Source organism: Pocillopora verrucosa, chromosome 6, assembly GCF_036669915.1.
Source record: "Pocillopora verrucosa isolate sample1 chromosome 6, ASM3666991v2, whole genome shotgun sequence".
In the NCBI taxonomy this organism is placed as follows: Eukaryota; Metazoa; Cnidaria; class Anthozoa; order Scleractinia; family Pocilloporidae; genus Pocillopora; species Pocillopora verrucosa.
The window spans coordinates 5,568,130-5,592,910 of NC_089317.1; the positions used below are offsets into that span (position 1 = coordinate 5,568,130).

General features: G+C 37.3%; 3 protein-coding genes and 1 pseudogene across 4 annotated transcripts in view; 2 read left to right on the top strand and 2 right to left on the bottom strand.

Annotated features, from left to right (window-relative positions):
• LOC131800053 (replication factor C subunit 1-like) overlaps nt 1-24,781 on the top strand; it is a gene marked incomplete at its 5' end in the record, with an annotated part of 59,993 nt that overhangs the window by 32,192 nt on the left and 3,020 nt on the right. The window contains 4 exons of the mRNA XM_066168325.1: nt 18,760-18,793; nt 19,038-19,111; nt 21,585-21,675; nt 24,562-24,742. Of these exons, the coding sequence (XP_066024422.1) occupies nt 18,760-18,793; nt 19,038-19,111; nt 21,585-21,675; nt 24,562-24,742 (380 nt within the window). The remainder of the gene's footprint in view (nt 1-18,759; nt 18,794-19,037; nt 19,112-21,584; nt 21,676-24,561; nt 24,743-24,781) is intronic.
• On the bottom strand, nt 2,995-9,343 carry LOC131793134 (uncharacterized). Of its 2 annotated transcripts, none has more exons than XM_059110530.2 (2): nt 5,057-5,171; nt 2,995-3,798 (listed from the first exon to the last, which is right to left on the bottom strand). In XM_059110530.2, the coding sequence occupies exons 1-2, from the start codon at nt 5,084-5,086 to the stop codon at nt 3,343-3,345; spliced, it is 486 nt and encodes a 161-aa protein (XP_058966513.1). In that variant the 5' UTR covers nt 5,087-5,171; the 3' UTR covers nt 2,995-3,342. The 2 variants fall into 2 exon arrangements, with proteins under 2 accessions (XP_058966513.1, XP_058966512.1); XM_059110529.2 differs by lacking the exon at nt 5,057-5,171 and adding an exon at nt 9,235-9,343 and having other exon boundaries at nt 2,996-3,798.
• LOC131793132 (uncharacterized) lies at nt 9,729-15,615 on the top strand. The gene is made up of 3 exons (XM_059110528.2): nt 9,729-9,989; nt 11,241-11,521; nt 15,460-15,615. The coding sequence occupies exons 1-3, from the start codon at nt 9,954-9,956 to the stop codon at nt 15,479-15,481; spliced, it is 339 nt and encodes a 112-aa protein (XP_058966511.2). The 5' UTR covers nt 9,729-9,953; the 3' UTR covers nt 15,482-15,615.
• Nucleotides 19,961-20,839, bottom strand: LOC131800055 (transcription initiation factor TFIID subunit 12-like; annotated as a pseudogene).

The window sequence follows — 24,781 nt, forward strand, 5'->3', positions numbered from 1 at the left end:
TTATTTGGCTTCCATATGTGCTGTTTCTGCTTTTGGTCTTTGAAACCTTCCAATTAAGGAATAACTGGCTTAATTGCTGGGTATGGCATTGCAAGTTGAAGCTGAGTCGATTTGTGCTCTCACAATTTTCGAAATTTGACTGTTGCCTGTTGCCTGCTTGCTTTCTTGTTCCTCCTTTACATGCACGAGCGAAATGACCAACGATTCCACACTTATTGCATCTCTTGCCAAACGCAGGGCAATGATGTTGACGAGGACTGGGATGGCTGCCGCGGCACCAAAAACACAGTGGCGTCGGTGGAGCAGAAGTTTGATTCTCACGCGTGGATTTGTTTGTGAAATTTACTTGCTCCTGCTAGGTGCTTCGTGCGGTTCTCATTAACTAATTCGCAAAAGTAGTCGCCTCAAAGCTTTTCGCGATTTCAACAACTTCCCGCAACTTGACCTTGGTTTGTGCGGCATCTCGGTGTCTGTGGCTCTTACCAATTAGTTTTACACGCAGGGTTTCAGACGTTAAGCCGGCGATAAACTGGTCTCGCATAAATTCGTCAGCGAAATTCTCATATTCACTCTATGACGCTTGAGTTCGTATACGCGTTTCCCAAGAACCGATCGATTCGTCTTCATTTTGCATCAGGCGAGGAAACTTTTGTCTTTCACCGGACACCCCAATGTCTGCGCCATAATATTCTCTCAGGGCATTAATAAGCAAGTGAGGTTTCGCCAGATCTTCTGCTGAAAGCCCTAAACTGTATTTGTAGACCGCTCTGTTCGCAGGGGATAATGACGCCCGTAAAGATGCCATCGCTTTCTCTGGTTTCGTCCATTTTGCAGCCTCTATCTCCTTCGACGGATCGAACCAGTTTCGCATGGTGCAGTAGTCCGTCATATCTTCAATGTATTCCTAAATGTCGTGTCTGTCATCTCCCGTTGTTTTAAAATCTGGAAAAGGAGTTTTTAAAGCCATGCTTGCCAGTATACTTAAATCGTTAAGCTATCTAAATTAATGCTGCGAGGGAGGAGGAAAAAAAATCACCGCTGCCACCATGTTAACGTCTCTGTTCCATATCCAAAACTGAATATTTAATGCATTGCAATCACTAAATATGTACAAGGTGTGCAAAGGTGTAAAGTATACAAAGGTCTGTGCAATAATATGGTAATACATGTAAGTGCAACGAAGCATGTGATACATAATTGTGTAACAAGAGCATGCACCACAGTGAGTAAAAGGGAGAGACAATTTGCTTAGCTATAGGAAATGTAATAAAGAAGAAGAGAACTAAGAGTCTTGGTGCTTCCTGTTAGTGTGGGTCTTCTCAGAAGCTAGTTTTCCCCGTTCTTGCATCTTTAAAAAAGGGCAAACAATGGACAACTAACGGAGTTACTCAAACGCCCAACTACGAGAATGTTGCCGAAGTCGAAATAAAAATGAAGAAAGTTTTGAGGCAAAAAGAAGAGATGTAAACATATTTTTATATTGTTTACGCTAATTTATTTGATTATTCATTGCAAGAAATGTATAGAAAATCCCTGCATGGTTCTTATATTTTTTTTACTTAACCCTTTAACTCTCATGAGTGACCAAGACGGAATTTCTCTTTACAATATCAATACAATATCAAACAGGCAAGTGATAAAAAAAAAATTATTATATTAACCGCGGTGTTATACAAGGATTTCCGGCTCTGAGAAAAGCCGTAACAACACACGTGAAAAAATATCGTATTTTTTCACGTGTGTTGATGTAGCCAATCAGCTGCTTACACTTCACTCGCCTTTGGCGTCACTCGGTCAGGTTGATGAATGAACGGCAAAGCCTTCACGATTCTCCATACAAGTTGTTTGTCGGAGCTTTCTCGAATTATGGCGGCCAAAACACTAAAAAATCCGTATCGCTGAGAGACAATGAGATTCAAACTTGCCTAGAAGGGGAAGAAAACCAATATACTAAAAGAAAAACTGAAAGTTGCGTATTCAGTGGCTTTGGTGTTAGCATTTCTCTCGCCTGATAATGAAAATCGACAACTGGAAGATTTGCCACAAGCCGATTTTGGCCGTTTACCTGAAAGACTTCTGTCGGTAAGGACAAAGTCAATAAATGAGAATTTTGTAAATTGAAAATTACAACCATTGTTATTTTTGTAATCATGATTGAACGCATTTTTCCATCTTAAGAGTCAGCGCCAACGCACTCTACGTTTGTTTTCGAGGATTGTCGATTCATTTATTTTCATTCATTAATGAAGTCGGCTTTTCTTCCCAGTAAAGGGCTAATGTGTTTATATGATAAACAAAATAATACACGGTTGCTTGCAGATATGGAATTTTTCTTCTCGTGTTCAACTTGACATCTCACTCGTTCGCTGCGCTCTCTCGTGAGCTATCGAGTTACACATTCGAAGAGAAATTCCATATCTACGCGCGCCCATGTATTATTCTCTATATATCAGCTAGGGGATTATTAGTTGATACGATACCAAATTCTCAGAGCTAACATCATAAGAGTTGTATAGCAGACAGTAAGGAGAATTACTAATGAGATCTTGGGAGTGAAAGGTTAAGGGAAACACTGAAGTACCGAGGAATCCCAAACAAAAAATTGTTTCAGTAGATTTCCTAGCCTTTGTTACCAATTCTGTTCTTTTGACTTTGTGTCTTTGATTTTAATTTTGATATATCAATAAATGCAAAGTTACTGTGATAGCTGGAGATTCAGTTAAAAAAACGTGCACATATTAGTTAAACGGTGGTGGAGTGTTAGGTGCAAATTCACACATTACGGCGAGAGAAGTTTTACAAATTTGGACGCACCCACGTCAAACTATTCCCAAATTTAAAAAGCATATTACTGGGTTACATGTCAATATCACAGGTGACGAGTAAGACTTCTGGTCGTAAGGTTTTGGATTGGAAATTGTTTATCATCTTTTAAAAAGAGTCAGAGTACTCCCCGAATCGAAAAGATAGATACACGTTTAAAAAAAGTTTAAGACTTCTTGATTTATCGATAAAAAGCTATTTATTGACCTAGCTGTTTCTTCTCTATCAAATATCTTAAGTTTAAGTCTACTATCAAATTTTATTAACTTGGCAGGGCATTAGTTGTGAATAAAATGAATACACCTCTCATGGGAAAGGCCAAAGATTACCAGCCAAAGGCTATGGATATGTTTTTGACAGCGGTATAGAATTTAAGGAATCTTGCCACGTAACAAACTCAAATTGTCTGATAGATTATGGAGTTATTTGTCACCCATATTATCAAGCTAGTAAAAAAATTTGCGTAATTATCGATTTTCATCTTTTCCTCCGTCGAAATATAGCAAGGCAGACATCTTTCTAGGCGGCAGATGGCAAAGCCAGCAAACCATTCATTCGACCTGGTGCTGTTCTGGGTCTACCGTTTCGATTGGCAGGGCCAGATGTGCTGTCAGGGGATCTGCTGCTGTTGCAGAAACCTCGGGAAGCCTGCTTCGGACCCTTACGAACACAGTGGCCATGAACTGTATTTTTTAGATCTTCTGAAAAAAAGAACTCCCAGTCGCCATTTCCAGCCTGAATGACAAACTCTCTTCCTGGTTGTGAAAAAATGAATGCCGCATTTGAAAGATCTGCTCCCATGTTGGTTGCCTCTGAGATGTACGAGATGGCAGCTTGCAAAAATTTCAAGGTTATCTTATCCTTTTCCTCGAGATCATTATGCTGTCCTTCGTTTCCACATCGTTTGGTAATCTCTTTTCCAAGGAACGTCGACGAAATCTTTTTAACGTAGAAGATCATGTCACTTGGGTAATCCTTAAAAAGCAAAATAAGTGGAATGTTATTGTATGTGATCCAAAAGGAAGCATTATATCGCTATCATAATCATCATCATCATCATCATCCTGAGGGTCAGTATTTAAGAATTGGGCGGCTTAACCTTACCTCGATATCCGAGGAATACCTCCCCGAACCCCCCCGAACCCGAGTCTGCTGTAAATATCAATGACAAAATTCAGAGATATAATACGTATTTCAAAACATCATTTTCCACACCCGTTATCAAGCTCTTGAAATTAAAAAAAATTGGCAATTTTCAGCCAAAAACTATGCTAGGAGGATAGATTTTAGGCAGTTCGCTTCCTCTACTCATCATTTGGAGATGATAAGTCAAATTGGCATGGCTGCAATCATCTCAGTGGGGTGACTAGCTTCAAACAGTCGTCTGATTGTGCCTTCAGAATGAGCGGCGCATTGCCAACACCTTCGCAATCACAACTGATTGATTTTTCCATCTCCATCTTTAAAAATTGTCATAACAACTCATTAGCAATCACGAGATATTTCACGTTTTTCTCAATCTTCTTTCGATCATATGCTTCTTCGCTATCAAGTTGACAGTTTGCGCAAATACTGAAGAAAATATGTCACGCTTCTATTTCCGTCATTTTCAAGGTTCGACTATGACTGACTGGAGCTAAGTTACAATTTGAACTGACTCTAAATATGTTTAATTTTGCAAAAATCGTTTGCTATGGTTAGATATATAGGAGCTCAAGAAATTGTCAATCTCTGGTAAAAGGTTTCTCGAATATACAAAACGCATGGCGCAAATGAACTTATGTGACCTCTGTCTAAAGCCCCCGAGAACCAAGAGAAAACCGTTGCCTGCTTGTAATCAATCATAAAATTTTCAAATCAGGACCAAATTTCATGCTTTGACATACTATTTCGAAAAGACTCAAAATTTTTTCTTCGTCCCACGCTCGTGACAAGACGGAAAACATCTTTCTCTATTTCTTTACTGAGCTCAAAACTTACCATTTCTCTAACTTCTATCTACAAACATTACGTTATCGACGTTGTTGATCCTAGCAGTATGCAGGAAGCGTGTCATACGAACTTCGTAATAGACCCCGCTCACCGTGGAGTCTCTGTGGCTCACTGGTAGAGCATCGGAGCGCGGAATCCGAAGGTCTGAGGTTCGATTCCTCATGGGCGCTCAGAATTTTTTCTTTGTCCCACGCTCGTGACAAGACGAAAAACATCTTTCTCTAGGTAAAAATTTCCTTACGGATGTCATCCTCGACTTGTTATTTCCCATGGTTTGTGTGTATGAATGGTTGAACCAGGGAGCGAACGTTCTCAAGGTAATTTCTCAGTTCTGTCGAGTTGATATAGCTGTTTGAAGGAGGTTTCCCTTTTCGTTTTCACTTTCACTTGTTTGAAGTGTTTCACTTTTGAGGGCTTTTTCCCTCTACTTAAATGCGCGAAAGATAATCCTTGATCAAACAGATGTCAGGGTTGCCTGGTGACGATGAATAATTGGTCATGAAAACAACATTTTTCATTGACTAAGAAATGTAAAAAATACAAACGAAAAAAAAACAAGGGAAAAAAACCCTTGGAAATAAGAGAACTGAGTACAAAGGTCGCACACATAGTGCATGCTCTCTCGGAATTTGAAAATAAGAGATCCAAATTACGTTGGAACAATGCACGGGAAAACCCTTGAAAATCTAAAGCACGAGAATGGCTTAATTAAACAAAATGTTTCATTGGCTACAAGTTGTCACTGGATTCAGTTGATAAAAATACAAGGGAAATAAGTCGACTTAGGCAAATAGGGAAAGACTAAAAAATATGGTATTTCTAAACAGTATGGCTGCTATTCGACATATTTCAATGATCAATGCTCATTTTCAACTGGGTCCTACTTCCTGATTTCCGGATTATTCAAGAAACGTCAGAATAATTGTTAACAAAATCACATCTCCTGTTCTGGGAGCTGAGGTTTGAAAAGTGGAAGATAGAGGACGCCTCAATGAACACGACCGAACAAATATAAAACTTTTAAAAGCTGCCATCAATTTCTTGCTAACGGCGATGGAAGATGGAGTCGACCTAAGAAATGCAGTTGGCTGTAATCGGACACCCGTAATAGGACAGTCGAAGCAGCCAATCGTACGAAGTCCACTCAGCTAAATCCACCAATCACAGAATTGATCACAATAACAATAGCAACAACCTCTTATTCTAGGAAAAACTGAGGAATCTTCAAAATGGAAGAATCTTTAACTATAAACATTGTCTCCACTAAAGGTATTTCAAGTTTACATGCATTTGTTTTTTCGAATGTTTTAATGGTTATGAGTAATTGGTAACAGGACTGCGTCGTCCAATTCTGTCTGTAATCATACTCGTGATTACAGAACTAACTGATTACAGAACGAATTAAACTACACTCATTCCTATCACCATTATTTCTCGCACTCTGAGTTGTCGAGGATTACTTGATATATCACTCCACACGAGTTGATTACAGAGAAGGGGTACCTAACGCTTTCATGCAAACGAACGCAGACACAGTTAGTACTAATTATCAGCTTTCATTCAGCTTTTGCTTGTGGCGTTATTAACTTGACCCAAGAGAATGTAAATTGTCTGTAGTCCCTTTCTTGACCTTATGATCTACGCGCATATCATTAATTCAAGAATGTTCACTTCGCCTTCGCCGAATAATTGTTAAATATATGCGTGTGTTAAAAGATTTCCTCGTAATTGTCAGTCGAAGATACTGCTTAAGTAAGTTGGCTGGAGTTGGTTCATTTCTTAATTTGTTTGTTTTTTCCAGAATGTCTATAAATGATCTGCAGGCGTAATAAAACTAACATTTAGGTGTTAGTAGTTCAAGCCTCAAAGGGGACTTTGCGGCTGAGACAAAATGCGAATTAATAATATGTAGAAACTTGATGTGACACCAGCTTTAAGAGAAATTTTCTGCTATTTTTCTTTTACGTAAAATCGGAAGATAAACTAAAATCTTAGACCAAAGAAATGTATTTGCGAAGTTGCCGATAATAAAGGCAACAACCCTCCTAATTACCGGATTTGCGGATTTTTCTTTCCTTATTTACTCTTATATTTCAAATGATTTGCACGCAACTTTTCTGTCAGCTTTACGATCACACTTTCTGGAACAGTTTACTTTGACATTTCATCGAAATAAGTCGATTTAAGAGCGCTTGTCTGTCAAAATCAAACATATCGCGGCAAGGGTGGAAAATTCGATTTCTTTCTTTTTTTAATGTTAGATAGGCTAGGCTATAACTAAAATCACTCGATACTTTTTTTTGGCAAAATATCTTTTTATTTCAGAGAAAAATACAAATAACGAAATTCCGTTAAAATCGTCATTTTTAGCAGCAAATTATTGCACGAGTTTGAGGGCTTCGCGCGCAAAAACGAATTACTATCTCGTCTTTTAAACACTCAAATCTTCTTTTCCGATCTCATGAGGCCTCACAAAATGATTTTTGTAAACATTGCGCTCTTCTTTGCGCTTAAAAATTATTTAATTTCGAAAGCATGCATTTCTCTTCAGTAAAAATACTTCGTGAATAAAATTAATTTTCACCATGTGCTAAACCTTCAAATGGTTAAAGCTTTTGGTGGTTGAATTTCGAAAAGATGTTCTCAATAAAACTGTAAAAATTTGTTTGGGCAAGTGATTGAGAGTGATACAAAAGCTTTTCAAAGTCCGTTAAAATGCAGTTATTTGACCTTTTGCGGTCAACATTCCAGTCGCGAGTCACACATATTTTAATATGTTTCAACCCATGTGAGGTCGAAAAATGTACATAGGAAGGTATTTCCAAATGCTCTAACCTCATTTGCCGCAGAAGACCGATCAGAGACCATTTTAGTGCGATTTTCTTGTCGTTCGTCGTATTTAGGTCTGTATAAATGATAACGTCCGATGAAACCACCAACCCTGTCGAACACAATTTCGTTGTCAAACGTTCGATATCTTTCTTCACTGTGGCATCTTATTCAACGGTTCAGTTGACTGCGAGTATTGCTCGGTTTACAATGCACTAAAAGATTACATCTGACAGTCTAATTCAATGCTAAACTGAGTTGACTACAAACATGTACGCCAAAAGTATTTGAATTGTCACGCAATACCGATGACAAAGGAACTTTAGGGGGTAGGTGAAGGGCAAAACTCCATATAATTAAGCACTATCAAAATTGAACTCTTGGAACCGACAAAATATTTTATTCTTTAAACATTTTTGTAATAGTGTCATCTTTGTCTGGTGACAAACAGTAAAATACATTTATTTATTGCAGGGAATTATTCTTGTTTTTTTGTCGCTCTGTGCCTGTCGTACTTATTAGGGGTGTTTTTCTTTCCACTAAAATTGCAAGGAATACCCTAATAGCACGGAAGAGAACCTTTTGTACATTTTTACAACACCATGCTACAAAACGCGGTGGTGGGGATGTGTGGCTTATGGAGGCTGGGGTGCTATGTTCCGTGGCCAATGGGTGGGGCTTGTATAAGGGAGTGGTACTAATAACCACTGTTAACAGACCCAACTACCGTTTAAAACCTTAAACTACAGAGGGGCCGACATATGTGCGCTCGGCACAAAATAAGGTCGATCTCATCTTCAGGACCGGTAAATTTGAAAGCCGACTCAGAAATCGAATTTTTCACCCTTGCCACGAAATTTAGGATTTGTCTGATTTTTAAAGTCAAGCGCTCTTAAATCAATCAGATTCCAATGTCAGGTTGAAGGGTTTTTGTCAGAACTATTTTATTCGTAAACATTTATTCGCGCAATCGTGTGTGCCACAAAATGAACTAAAGAACAAGCTGGAATTCTCAGTTTTCTCAAAACGGACAGAACTTTTTGTTCACAAACAGGCTAGCGGGAACGGAGACAGCAATGTAGTGCAAAGAAGTTTCATACTCTCCAAAAAGGAAACTGGAGAAGGATGGACTTGATGCGTTTGAAACCTTTTTCTGGTCTTCATCTTAGACATTTTATAGCGGATTCGCTTGGATCACTCAACCGCGACCCAAACACTGAAGAAAATATGTCACGCTAGGATTTCCATCATCTCTAAGGTTTGGCTGTAAACATTAGAGCTTAGATTCATTCGGAACTGTCATAAGTTTAAGTTTTGCAAAAATCGTTTGTTGTGGCTAGATATTTATAGGGACCCGAGGAATTGTTAATCCCTAGTTCTCATGGATCACATAAAGCTTACTGTAAATTTTCACCATTGTCAGAGAATTTATAAATTCCAAGGCGCAAATAAATTGCTGTGACCTCTGTCTAAAGCCGACAAGAACCAAAATAACTGTCGGTGGCATGCAATCTGCTATCTTGAAATGATCAAAATAGCACCAAAATATCATGCTCTGAAATACTATTTGCGACGTAAAAATTTTCTTACCGATGTCATTCTCGACTTGTTATTTCCCATGATTTCAAAGGGCGAACGTTCTCAAGGCACTACCCAACAGCAGTCGATAAAAGTGTGTGAGAAGCGTATCCAATTTTCACTTTCACTTTCGTGTAGAGCTGGGGTTTTTTCCCTTTAGATGGATAGCGAGAGATAGAGGGTCGATGAAAGTGTGTGAGAAGCGTATCCAATTTTCACTTGCACTTTCGTGTAGAGCTGGGGTTTTTTCCCTTTAGATGGATAGCGAGAGATAGAGGGTCGATAAAAGTGTGTGAGAAGCGTATCCAATTTTCACTTTCACTTTCGTGTAGAGCTGGCGGTTTTTCCATTTAGATGGATAGCGCGAGATAGAGGTATAGCCATCAAAACAAAAGGCTTCATTGGCTGCATGATGTAAACAATCCAGTCGGAAGAAAGCTAGAGGAAAAACCTATAGAATTCAAAAGCGAAAGAAAGGCTAACAAAATGTTTCATTGGCTATAAGATGTAAACAAACCAGCCGGAACAGTGCCGGGGGTAAAACCCATGGAATCCGAGAAGGATAGTCGACAGCCCAGGTTTACACACTGTGCAAAGCCTTTTTATTTGTGCGCTGCAGCTGTGAATAGTTTTTGTGCGAAACGCGTTTGAAACAAGGAAAGGGGAATATAAACACGTCTTTCGTCCCACAATTTTAAGAGACTGTTTTCATTAAGCCAAAACGTCGCATCATGGGAAACGTAACGAGCAATAGAAGAATGTATCCTGTAAGTATGGAACTTCCTTTCAGATAGAGCATGCTAAACAAATTTAAGAAACTTAACAAATAGTCAGACGAAAGTCAATTTACTTCGATAGGGGCTAGGGTCAAATAAATTATGCTGGAAAATTTAAGCATTATGCTTTCGAGCGTCACCGCTGAAAACATGGCATTTTGCCGAAAACTATGCTCAGAATCTTTCATTACGTTCAGTTTATTAGCTTTTAAGAGCCTCCAAAACTCCATCTCCTCTTCCTACCGCAAACAGGTAAACCTCTCTGGGAATAAAAGGCTTACTGAAGTCAGAACACAATATTTTGCCAGATCAAATTCTTAAATTGGAAGTAAGAAAAGAGGGCTTACTGTTCGGACATTACTCACTGTAATATCAAGAGAAATTTGGAGAAGTTTAGTCGATATGCCGGCATCATGCACGATGCTCTAACAATAAGCCCAAAATAATCTCGTCATTATTGATCAAACACCAGCCGGAATTTAATATCTGTGTTTACCGTTTCATTTCGATTTAGGAATCAAAGTGTGATTAAAGTAGAGGCAAGTTAGATACTAAAATGATGTAGTGATCGTCAATTACAGAAACTGCTGAACCGTTGGGAGAAAATTAACGTAGAGTGGGGCTCTAAGAGTCTGCAGTGCAAAGTCCTTCATTTTAGCGAGTTGCGTTCTTTTTTTTTGCTACGGTTACCACCGAAGACATTAGCTTCTGTAAGGCGTAAAGCAATCGGAAGGAGAATAAATCTGAATCAGTCAACCGGCGAGCCACATTTTTTGTACATAAACGACACAGAAAAAAGAGTTATAACAAGCACTTGATAAAAAGGCTCAATTTAATTTAACAATTACTTAAGCTTGCTATTTCCACTTCTACGAAATTATGGAAGTTCACAGGCTGAATTTCTACATAGCGAGAGTCCATACCTGTATTTTCAATGCTGTTGTTTATAATTCTCTCATAATTTGGTTACACTCAGCATACATCCGAATACAAGCGAAACGACCGATTCAGTGATACACAAGTTAAGATTTTCCAGACAGTGTTACTCTCACAAATGCAAACTTCGGAACTTGTTTATAGGCCTTCAAAAATACCAAAAAACAACAACAACAACAACAACAGCTAGCTAATTTTAAAACGAATGAATAAAACTTGCATTTTCTGATAGAAGCTTTGTACCTATACGATATATTCCCAAGGTTAATTCTCATATTCACTTGAGTCTTGGGTATCTGATTTCAGGATTTTTCAAGAAGTTACAGAGTTACTGTGTACAAAATCACAGCCCTTGCTCTTGGAGCTGAGGTCAGAAAAATAGAAGATAAAAGTTATCCCGATGGCCACGATGAAACTACCATAAAGTTCTTAAAAGCTGCCATTCATTTCCTGCCAATGGCGCTGGATGATGGAGCCGATCTCACAAATGCTGTGTTTCTCTTCGCTCAGGCAGGGAAAGAGTTTGTCGTTAAGGCTGGAAGAGGTGAATTCCAATTACCCAGCATTGGTACCACTTTCTTTCAAAGGTAGTAACATTTAAATAGAACAGAAAAATGAGAATACATATATATGATAAAAAAAAGAGTAGTCCATAACGATTAGCGATAACATTCTGCAGATGAATAACTGTAACCCTTGGACGTACATAAAAATTAACTCACGCCCCAACTTTTTCTACAGGGGAGGGGTGGTTGGGACCCTTCCCTCCTTCAGAGTTACGTTGCGGTATTATGAAAGGTTTTTACCTTATATAGATAGCTTGTTATGTCGTCTACGGCTATGATGTTAATATTATTGGACAGATATGCAAACGACGCTACCAGGGGCCGTAGATGTTATCCAATATGGCGGATCGTTTTAGTTTTTCATTTTCTACACTATAACTTTTGGCTTGTCAAAAGAACAGTAGCCATTGACCTTGACAAGAAAATACGACTTACAAAACAAATGATAGGTTTACTGTAATTCCCTTTTCAACTGAAAAACCTTAAATTCTTTCGTAGCTCATATCAACCCTTAGACCACACCTCACTTTTTATTTAGGATAATCCTAAACAAATGAATGAAAATGTGATATCTTTTAGGAGACTCGTCTCAAACAAGTTCATTCATTTGCCTCAAAGAGAAAACGATGCAGAATATTTGCTAGAAACCATTATGCAATTTTTATGAATCTATGTTTTGAGAGTAATAAACGATTTTAGCATGAAAAGTGCACTTAAAACGAGAAGAGTCAATGGCATCGAGCTTTTATCACTTCGTCTCATCAATTTTTATATAAAGTCGTTAGTACAATCACATCGTTTAGATGTATTCGAGGGTCTGGATGGGTTTAAGTGTAATCTACCCATTTTTTTCTTATGTGGTTTATGAAATGTGCGAATTTTTAATCTTTGGGGAACCGTCGTTGTTATTGCCGGGGGGGAAGGGGGTAAGGCGGATTTTGTTTGTGTCACAATACAATTTACTTGATTCCCCCTATCCCCCCCCTCCCCACTAAGGTTCCGTAGTTATCTTATGATCCCCCCTTAATCAGCAGTCAATTTTCTTTGTCAGCGAAGACCCTCCCTCCCTCCCCCCTCCCCCTCCACTCCCTCCGAAAACCACGTGATTCCCCCGAAAATGTTGAGATGTTCAACCGCCTAAAATTGGATTTTTTTATGTTATGGAGGCAACATTTAAATATTTTAATGTCATAAAGGTACTACTATCGAGACTCTCTTACAGGAGTTCTAAATCACGAGTCAGATGAGTCCACCAAAAGTTTGGTTAAAATGTGTTGGTAGGTTCTTAGATTACAAAGAGCGAAAATTTATCATAGCCTAGCATTTCTGTTTAAAAAAATGTCACAAAATGTATTTCTCGCGCTCTGATTTGTCGACGATTACGTGATATATCACTCCAGGCGAGTTGATTACAGAGAAGGGGTGCCTGACATCTCAGCCTTTTTATGGCGGATTCGCTTGGGTCACTCAAACACGTCCCAAATACTGTGGAAAATATGTCACGCTACGATTTTCAACATTTCCAAGGTTTTGCTATGAACATTAGAGCTAGGATTCATTCGAAACTGATTGTAAATAAATTTAAGTTTTGAAGAAATTGTTTGTTATGGCTATATATATATATATATATATATATATATATATATATATATATATATATATAGAAGCCCGAGGAATGGTCAATACCTAGTCCTAATGAAGCTTCATGTAAATTTTCACTATTGTTAGAGAATGTGTACATTTCAAGACGCCAATATATATTCCTGTGACCTCTGTCTAAAGCCGACAAGAACCAGAATAACCGTCGGTGGCATGCAATCCGCTATCTTGAAATGATAAAAATAGCACCAAAATATCATGCTCTAACATACTATTTGTGACGAAAAGATTTGCTTACCAATGTCATATTCGACTTGTTATTTTCCATGATTTCAAAGAGCAAACGTTCTCCAGGCTCTACCCAACACCAGTTGACAAAAGTGTGTGAGAATGGTATCCAATTTTCATTTTCACTTTGGTGTAGAGCTGGAAGTTTTTCCCTTTAGCTTGAGGGCGTAAAATGCAATAAATCATTGATCACACAAATGTCAGTGTTAACTGATGAGGAGGATAATAGCTCATCAAAACAAAATGCTTCATTGGCTACATGATGTAAACAATCCAGTCGGAACAAAGCCTTGTGTTTGTGCGGTGGAGCAGTGAGTGGTTTTTGTGCGACACGCGTTAGAAACAAGTAAAGGGGAATATAAACGCGTCCTTCGTTGTACAATTTCATGACACTGTTTTCATTAAGCCAAAACGAAGCATCATGGGAAACGCAATTGGCAATAGAAGAATGGCTCCAGCAAGTGTGGAACTTCCTCTCAGATAAAGCATGCGAAAAATATTTAAGAAACTTAACAAACAGCTGGACGAAAGTCGATTTCGTTCGATAGGGGCTAGGGTCGAATAAATTATGCTGTAAAAATTTAAGCATTCTGCTTTTGAGCGTCACTGCTGAAACATGGCATTTTGCTGAAAATTTTGCCAAGAATTTTTCGTTATGTTCAATTTAATAGCTTTTAAGAGCCCCCAAAACTCCCTCTCCTATTCCTAACACGAACAGATAAACCTTTGTGGGAATAAAAGGCTTACTGAAGTTCAGAACACAACATTTTACTGGATCAATTTTTTAAATTGCAAGCAAGAAATGAAGGCTCACTGTTAGGACATTACTCATGCTACAGAACTTATCTCTTGTTGAATTGTAATATCTAGGAAATTTTTGAGAAGTTTAGTCGATATGCCGGCATTATGTATGGGGTGTAATTACTGTCAAAAATAAATGTTTAACTATGATGTCCACAATTTCAGTTATGACATTGAGATATGCAATTGTGCTATTCCAGTGTGACGTCTTAATATGCTATTTGGTTCTTGTGTTATGACTTTATGTTATCACATTTGACTATTATGCTTTTGCAATGTGTCGATTTGTCACTCTACCTTAGCGTTCGGTTATTATACTTTGATATTTTACCATTGCATTCTAGTATTCTTCAATTTCGACATTGGGACAAGCAGTTTTGCTGTTATGATTTGTCATTTTCATAGCGTGCGTTTCATTATGGTGTTTTGTCAAGGTAACATGCAGTTCAGCCTGACACTCAGAAACGAGTTTCGGGCAAGACAAATGAGAAAATGAAATTTCCCTTAACATCAACACTACTTGTGCAAACATTGTAGTGATATGAATGAGCGACAATCTGATATCAGCTTGACTACTATGTGTGTGATATGGATGAAGAAAGTGACTGTAAAGGCTAAGATTAAACAAATGTTAAAAGGCAGAGCATATACTACAGATATCTGTGGAAGCGGAAGAGTTAGCCAAGACCTAATACAGCTCCAAGAATTATTAAAACGTCCCAAGTGCATGCATAATGTAATAGTGCACGGTTCTAGTACTTACCATTATTCTTATAGTAAAGCTGTGTGAAGTTATCTGAAATCCACCTGGGTGTCACAAGAACATGCTTGAAAATGTCTGCCACTTGCCTTTACAGTCACTTCCTTCATTCATATCACTACAATGTTTACACAAGTAGTGTTTATGTTGAGGGAAATTTCATTTTCATCAATTTTAATCACACAATAATATTGTACTTACAGCTCATCATCTTTGCAGCAGATTTCCAAGTGCTGTCTGACAGAAGTTGCTGGAATCTTTAGGCTACAGTTAATACAAGCAACCTTTGGAACATCCCCAGAATCCTGCTTGACAAACAAATTACATGTGGTAGCCAATATGATATCAGATTGTCACTCACAAAAATGTTTCGAAGTTACCAATAAGTGGCTCTAAGTATTAGGTTTGCAGGAAAATAAAACAAAACAGAAACACCTTATGGAGAGTTTGGTAGAGTGACTTGAGTGATTTATTGAAAAGTGTAACTATGCAGCTGCACTATTTTTTTCAGTCTCCACAACAATGGCACTTAGAAATTACACTTGTGAAAGTTTGATTAAATTGAGCTTACATAAGACCTGTACAGTACAATCTGAACCAAGATCCCATGGAGGCAGTTTTAGAGGATTGCCAGGTGTGTAAAATTTTACAATAATTTCAAAATAATTTTTGAAATATTTTTTAAAAAAAGTTTTAAAAAAATTTAAAACTAAACTAGTGAGCAGCGCTATGCGAACAGTTGTGTAAAACTTCTTTATTCTCTGACTCGTTTCGTCTAACTGTCATAATCTTCTTTAGGGAGTTTACAAGTTGACACTAAACGCCTATATTTATAAGCCTTTGTTAGCGGCTATTGCGGGGGTCAATGACCATGAGGGCTTGGCTGGACCTACGAGCAGGAATAGGCAAAGTTGTGAAAAATTTGAAAATTTATTTTGGAAATTTTTGAGGTGAGGTGAGAAATATTTTCAGAAGCCACGGCTTCAGCTAAAAATTTTCAAATTTGAAAAATTGAAGCGGTTTTTTACAGATGAGCCTGGAAAGCAGTTGGCAAATTTGGTTAGGATGGCTCGTGTACTTTACACGTGTGGTTTATGTTATACTCATTCTTTCTTAAATTTAAGTGGTATAAATAGCTTGTCTAAAACAGTAGTGTGATACGATAGCAAACGAGATATACTCGTTCCAATACAGCGTCATGCGATGAACAGCCTTCATTAATTTTAGAACAAGTTTTGTAAAATCAGTTTACTCTTTCTTGTTATAGCCGAAAACTGTTCGAAGATTGGTTGTACCATCACTGCAAACAGTCGAGGTACTTCGACATGATTCAGTGCGAGAGCTACTGCCACTGGTTTGACGTTTTTTTGGTTTGTTTTTTCTTTTTTTAGGTCTAGTGGAGTTGTTAGAAATTACCAAGCAAAATTAATCCGCGACTTTCTTCCTTTAGGTGTTGTACAAAAACAGATGAAGAGCCCGATGATGGATTTGTCCTTCATGTGAACAATAACCTAGAAAATCAGTTTTCCTCGATAGAAAACTCCCTCGATTACGGCCAAGCCATATTTCTCCAGCAGAGCAGACTGTAAACTAAAAACATCGGTCGCAGAGTCACGCAACATTGTGTGATTTTCCAAACGTGACATGCAGTTGCTGCATTATTTTAAAACTTAGAAACTACATGGCCCTGCAGTAATAAAAGAGGGCTTCATTTGCAAGCACTGTAGACTTCAACATAAGAAGAACCTAATAAATTGTTCTTTCAGTTTTCATCTCAGTGTATAAATCATTTAGCCAGAACGAAAACAAAAATTAATATACGCATGAGTTGGAGCCATTCCTGTCTGCGGTTGAATACACGAATGGCTCCAGTCTCTAGTCGTCCGCCCAAACAGACTAAATGAGTTTTGTCAGCAGAGCTTGTCAGCGGATGACTTTTTCATCGCCGGAATATCGCTGAACGACCTCGCTGAACAAGATAGACTGTACCTTCTCTTCGTTATGTAAGTAGCCATTTACTTGTTTGACTCATCGGTGATTTCACATTGGCTTTTTATTGTTCCGCTTCGAGACACGCGGTTAAGAGTACTCGCGAGCAAGGAGTTAAGATATAACTTATTAACTTTTAATATGTTTATCATCCAATCACAAGTCGGAGCCATTCCTGTATTAAGTCGCTTGTCGTGAACATCGGAGAGTGATGTGAACACATTACTATTATAATACTAAAATGGTTTATTAGTCGTTTTAGCCGGTTCTTAGCGGCGGAATTTCGCCAAAATTAGTATTTATTGGCATACGTGGTAGGTAATTTTACAACATGTTTTGACCAAGAGTTTCATTCAACTACATATATCTAACCCAAGGTATCTTTCTGGACTGGAATGTCAGAAATGGTAATTGTATTAACTAACTTTGCAGGTATAATTTTCAATAGTTTGTCTGAGTATGCCAGGGTAGCTGAGTGAGGCTGATAAATTACAGTGTTTTGCCTTTTTCTTTTTAAATCTTAAACAAGGCCATAATTTGAAGCAATTTTGTCTTCATTCTTTAACTTCCAAGATCAGTTTGCTAATTCTGTTAATCCCATGTGTGAGTTTAAGGGTTAAACAGCATGATGCGATACACTGCCACCTAAATTTCACTGAAGTTTGAAATATCCAGGACTTTAGCATTCCCCACAAATTTGTTCAAACTGCAGCTTACTAATTCTGCAGAGCAGTAGCAAAATACAACTCTGATGCTTATTTCACAATTTTGACAAGTACTAGTTAATCTTTCATTTACTCAGACTGAAGGGAAAATGAAATTATTCATTAACTTGAAAGGTGATTGATAAAGAAACCTTGAGACTTCACCTTACCCAGACTATTTTTTCCACAAGCCTGGTGTAACCTACATGCCAGCAATAGATTTTAGATGAGTTTAATTTCCTGATGACTGGACTGAACTCTTCCATCTATATGCCATTGCCAGTGGTTTCTAAGTAAAGTTTTACGAACATAATACATCAAGAACGGAATGACTAATTACAAGATTGGAAATAACATAGGAAATACAAATAACAAGAAATAATTATATATAACATAGGCAATACTAATAATATAGGAAACATGGGTCACTTGACGAAAGAGTAATTAAGCTGACAATTTTGGAATACATGGCTGGGATAACAATGCACTTGCAATTACCTTTTAACTTGAGCTCACACCTTTTTTATTTGCATGATCTGCACAAAAGTCAAACTTATATGGCTAGCTGTGTGGACTGGGGCTGGGGGGGGGGGATTGGTTTCTACACCTGGTGTCTTCTCTTGTCATTTTCTGAGCTGGAAGAAAATGTCTTGTAAGAAAGTTGTCCTCCAGGAACAACACCACCCCCCTTGATCTTATCCAGAAGTTATTTTAGCTCCAAAGAAGCTAATTCAACTCACATTTGTGTGAATAAAAATATGTATTATAGTTAATTTGCTGGGCAGAGTTTATTAAGCAGTGAAGATGATGACATTGCCTGAAAACAAAAAACAAAAGAAAATCAGAAGAAAAAGAAAAGAATATACATTATTGACTCAGGTAATGTTTTAGGGTGAACACTAACAGTTTCAAAAGGAACAGACGTTGAGACTCTACACAAACTATTGCACCTTTGTTTTTGTTTTAATGGTGTACTGTGCTGCACAGTGTCCTTGTCACTTCCAAATGCAATTTGCATTATTACGAAAACATGATGTAAAATGATTCGCATAATGATATGTACAACATCACAATGATGTCCTGACCCTATTTCTAAATTAATCTTGTATCTTTGTTAGATTCTGATGAAGATCCTCTTCCTCCAAAAATCAGGTATGTGATTTGTTTTTTCAATTTTGTTCCATTTTATACAGTTGTAATTGACCTCTGACCCTAATATCACCCCTGATTCAAGAGTCAAGGAAATGATCACGAATTATAGAAGCTCTTGATTAGTAAACAAAATCTCCTTTTCAGCACCTTAGAAAATGCATAGAGAACAGTATGGAGAGTATGGATACTGATGTCAGTGTTGTGTATTCAGAACCTGGTTCTCTTTCACTCATCTCTGGTTCAGAAAAGCCACATCAGTAAAGAAGGAGGAGAGTTCAAAAGCTAAGAAAAGTAGAAGAGCAATCAGCTTGGACTCAGGTAAGGAAATTATGTCTACTTATTGAGGGTACCTGATACTTTCTACATGAAAGGCGATGTGGAGACTTTATCTTCATGGGAATTGTGATTTCATCTTTTTTGTATAATTATGTATATTTTTAATTTTTATAGGATTAACAGTTTTTATTAACAGGTTAGAAAGAGTGAAAATATGAATTTGGTTTAATTTTTTTCTCTGGTTTTATTTATCTTCAAAACATGGGGGTCTTGAATTTCATGTGAATGTGAAAAAATTTTGGATACTTTTCATGAGGAATAAGATGATCAAATATTTTTATGTGACTGAGTTCGACACAAGGGTTTTTAGAAGACTCTGCTTATTAGTGACCTTTAGATTTGAGAACAGCGGATGTCTATGACAGCTTTCATGACTGAGGGGGGACTGGGTAGAGGTTGCCATTGCAAGGTGTGAAAAATCCTTAAGAGACCAAGTCAAAGGCAGCATTGTTTACATATTTGTGATTTTTATCATAAAGTACTTCAGTCATGGCTTCCTTTAGAAAGATTCGTAGCATTCTTCTGCAAAGTTTTGATAATGGTGATATATCAGAGGACAAACTCCTTCTTTATGACATTAACATGTTTAAAAACGCAGATGTTCCTTATGAAAGTTATGGGAAATTTGACCTTAATGATATGGATGACAGTCAGTGTTTATCCAATTTTTGTTTTCATAAGAGTGACCTTCTCGTCCTCCCTGAGGCCCTACATCTTCCTAACTACTTTACAATTGTCAACAAGGAGCAATATGCAATGGAAGACCTAACAATAAAATAAAAGCAAGGGTACAAAACAAAATCCAGAAACATATGCCTGAAATTGCTGGAAACTACATTCATCTTGCACAGTACAAAGTCAGGCTATGACTTAGTTTTGTTTTATCTAGAAGTTTTATGATAATTTGAGACTGCTGCTGCTGCATTAGCGTGAACATCTTCTGAAAATTTTGCATTTGTTCTTGTTGCTGTTTAGTTTGCTGCAGCATGACCAGCATCAAATCCTTATGTTGCTTTTTTGACTGCTCCTCCTTCTTACTTTCAGCCTCTAGTTGCTGCTTCTGCAGCTGCATTTCTTCCATTTTCCATTTCTGCACGAGATTGTTCTTTTCTCACAAATATGCCATTGTGTCACTACAACTTCTTCAACATTTTGCTCTTGCTGCTGTTTCACTCTCTACCCCATCTTTCCTTTGTCTTTTCTTAGTCTCGCCAAGGTTCTCTAGAGCTCTGTATCTTATTTCTGCTGCTTTGGCATTATCAACGTTCTTTTTGGCATTATCAACGTTCAATGCAATTATCAATGCATTTTGCATTGTTTCTTCAACCACAGCTTCTTTTTCTACTATCTCCCCAAGTGCTTTTTCAACATCGCTCAAATCTATATCTATTCTACTTGCCTTTTCTTCATCTCGCATCTTTGCTCTAAATTTGTCGCTCAAAAGCATTTATTGTTCTCTGACAGATCACTGCATCACTCTGAACTGGGGATGTTGAAGGCTGTTCAGATTGTTCACTATTTTACCCCAAATTTGGCCCCTTGCAATGCTTCCTTTCTTTGCCTTGAATGGTTCAAGAACAAGAATCTCCTGACAAAGAATATTGTCATGTTGTTCAGTCCACACCATGTTGGTTCTAAAGATAATAATAAACTGTTAGCGCTTATTCTTTTTTTTTTTGTGTTGTATGTTGTTTGCCTTTTTTTTTTTACTGCAAGCAGAACCCTTTTTTGTTCACCAAATATGCAAGACACTATCACAAACATAAGTAATCGAGAGATTTTTCTAAGGGTAATTCATGTTGAAATTCACCACATTCATTGTTAAAAACTTGAAGAAAAGAGAATAAGAGAACTTCCTAAGCAATATTCTTGGCACTCGTGTCGGCTGCAGCCATGACCTGTTTAGTGGAGAAGGAAAAAAACATGTTTTTCGCAAAAATCAGGTCCCAGAAGAGTATTCAAATGAATTAAAAATGTTATTGACTCCGTAATGCGTAAAATATTCAAAATTATAAAAGATATTTTATAAAAACACTGTAATCAACTCACAGTTTGTACGAAACAGCAGACTAGTTGTTTTGACATCACAGACAACACAGCTACAGCAGGAATTTACGGGAAAGGGCTACTGGAAGTAGACAGACATGCATTCAAACTTCCGCCCACCATCGTAGACATCCGCCATCCTTGGATCTTAAGGTCCCTATTGATGGAGTGGGAGGGCTGGATAGGGAAATATTTAATGTGAGGTGAGCTTGAGGTACATGTACAATAAGATGATGTCAGTTTTTTTAACATTGCGTGACCTTTAACATTGCTCATGTATTAGCTTGCCAAAGAAAACAAAGCCATCTGCTTCATTCAGGGTTCAGCACACTAACCATTAGACCACTCTGCCTCAAATAGAATTTGAATATTGTAGCACTTGACTTATATTCTGATGTGGTTTCTACAGATGAGGAAGAAGTTGTGCCCAGCAAATTAAAAGAGTCTGCAAAACAGACAGACAAAGTAGCTTCTCAAGAGGTCCAGCAAGTTAAAGAGAGGTATCATCCATCATCTCTTTCATTATATTTGACATTCCAGTACCAAACCATGGTGTTCATTTAGAACATAAGATATTGCTCTGGAGAATGATCTGGTTTCTTCTAAAATTATCCAGCTAAATTTTTTTGTCTGTTTGTTTGTTTTTTCTGTTCTTCCATCAAGCATTGAGAATGTTAGACCTGTCATAGCACACTGCTCTTATGCTAATACATTTAACCCTTTGACTGCAAAGAGTGACTAGCATCTAATTTCTCTTTACAATATTCTCCCTGAATCAAACATTTATATGCATATATTGCTTTTTTTGTTGAAAGTAGGTTATTTAAATGGTCTTCTTTCACTGGAGCTTCTTTTTGGTGAAAGATGATTTATGGAAATTTACTGTGGATTGTTTGCTTTTCCGTTTTCTCCAAAATTTTAACTTTTGGATAGGCACAATGTTACACACAGGTGTTAAGGTTAAGGTCACAAGAATAAAGGAAATGATCACCAACTAAGCTCTTGTTTGTTAATCAAATTCTCCTTTGTCAGTACCTTAGGAAATGTATAGAGAACAGTATGGAGAATATGCATACCGAGTTTTAGGTGTTAAGGGTGAAAATGAAAAACAAATAAACAAACAACAGCAACATAATAAAGACAGTGTCAGCATCTGTGCACCTACCCCTCCCCCTAACCCAGCAACCATCAACTGCTAACAAGTAAGGGTTAATGTTGTATTAGGGGAGGGGTAGGTGTGCAGTTTCTCAGATACAGACATTGGACCAACATTTGAACATGAACTGATAGTAATGAAAAGGATAAAATGCATTTTTTTGTTTAACCCTTTAACTCCCATGAGTGACCAAGACAGAACTTCTCCTTACAATATAAATACAACATCATGCAGACAAGTGATGAGAATAAATAAAAATATCAACCAGGGGATTATTAGTTGATCTAACAACAGCATTGTTGTGTTACTAAAATATTTAACACATGGAGTGTTATTCTTGCTTCAGTCCAATCAAACCTAAAGAGAAAAAAGCAACTTCTGCACTTGATTTCTTCAGTTCTACTCTAGTTAAAAGGGAATCCAGGAAAACATTTGCTAATAAACGAAAACAGGTGAATAACTAACTACACATTTTCCACCCAGAATTTTTTTGTTAGGAAAAAATCAGGCATTCTGCGTATTTTAAACAGTACTTCATGCATCATGCATTTAACAAGGAAAACATTAAAACTCACCATACTTTGCCTTTCTATAAAATTCATGCATCACATATTAATTTTGGGCCCAATTATAATCATGCATCCCTTGTAAACCCTCTGCCAATCTCTTATACAGTAATTATATCAGGATGTACTACAGTTAACACATACCATGCCACAAAATTAATGGGTAATGACCAGTGTCATAATTATTATTATTATTTGGAACAAAAAATAACTACAATACTAATACTACTCAAAATACTACCCTTACTCTACCTAGAATAATTATTTATACAAAAACAGTAACAATAGTGGCAAAACTTTTAGGTACATTCTTGGTGATTTTAACTTTGACAATCTGGGAAGATGTTACCACTTTGTCTCCATTTTTCAAAGCAGCAGTGTCTTTCACCATCAACATTTCTTTTGGGACAACTCTTGCCTCAATTGGACAACTCTCAGCGGTTAGAATGCTTGATATACATATAAAATTTGTTCACTTCAAATTTTATCCATGGACTTTTCAGGAGGTACCAAAGACAACTCCTGCCACAGTTCCAGAAACTCTAGTTACAGACTGAAAACCAAGTCCAAAGAAAACTGTTACTCCGAAAAAGGATAAAAAGATGTTAGCTAGGAAACTCAAAACCCAAGGAACACCAAAGGTGTCAAAGTCAGAGGAAGTGGTTGAAGTAATCCATCCTCATTGGAAAAGAAAAAATCTGGTTTCTGTAGTTTTAAGGCGAGAGATGGTTCTAGGGCGCTTGGTTCAAAGGAAATCCCTAATGTAGGTTTCAAAGACCAAGATCTGATTGTTAATTCTCCCCTCTAGCTGCTACACATTTTTCTGTAAACTAATAATGAGAATTTGTTGTTAGATCATTATAACAACTACATGTACCTGATAAGTTTTAGTGTTCTAGTTACCTGTTTGATGGATAATCTATGGATATTCTAGGGAGAAGTTACATGTTAATTTCTTACAGTAGTTAAGTTATTGTTATCTCTCAAAAGGTCTTTGTGGTTTGTTTTCCATCCTTTCAAATTTTAATGAGAAATGCAAGACAAAGGAAAATGAAGATTATTAGAATTAAAGCTGGTTTGGAAAAATCTGCAGATACAGTTTACAGGAAAAAATTGTAAAATGCATGCTTTGATTAACCCCCAAGATCTCAATAGTAATTCTCTTTACTGTCTGTTGTACAATTCTTGTAATGTTATTTGGATAATTTGGTCTTGGATCAACTAATAATCCCCTGGTTGATATTTTTATTTATTCTCATCAGTTGTCTGCATGATATTGTATTTATATTGTAAGGAGAAGTTCTGTCTTGGTCACTCATGGGAGTTAAAGGGTTAAACAAAAAAATGTATTTTATCCTTTTACTATCAGTTGATGTTCAAATGTTGGTTCAATGTCAGTATCTGAGAAACTGCACACCTACCCCTCCCCTAATACAACTTTGACCCTTACTTGTTAGCAGTTGACAGTTGTTGGGTTGGGGGAGGGGTAGGTGCGCAGATGCTGACATTGATCTGAAATATTTATGGTGTATCTACAGAGTTTTTTACTTTTTCGCCATTTATATCTCTTCAGTTTGGACAGTATTAAGAGGCCTTCAAGGGAAGAACTAATTTTTTCTCTGCTCATCTTGAATTATGCATGCACTTGATAATTTAATTTTTAGGAAGTGGAAAAACTGTTTGGATGGACTGACATTTGTTATTTCGGGAATCTTGGAAAGTATCAAGAGAGAGGACACAGCAGATTTGATTCAAGGATATGGTGGAAAAGTTACCCACTCAGTGAGCAAGAAAAAGAGTTTTATTGTCATGGGACAGGATCCTGGGGAGAGTAAACTTTCCAAGGTACATTGTGATGTACAGCTCAAAAGAGGAAAAAAAAAC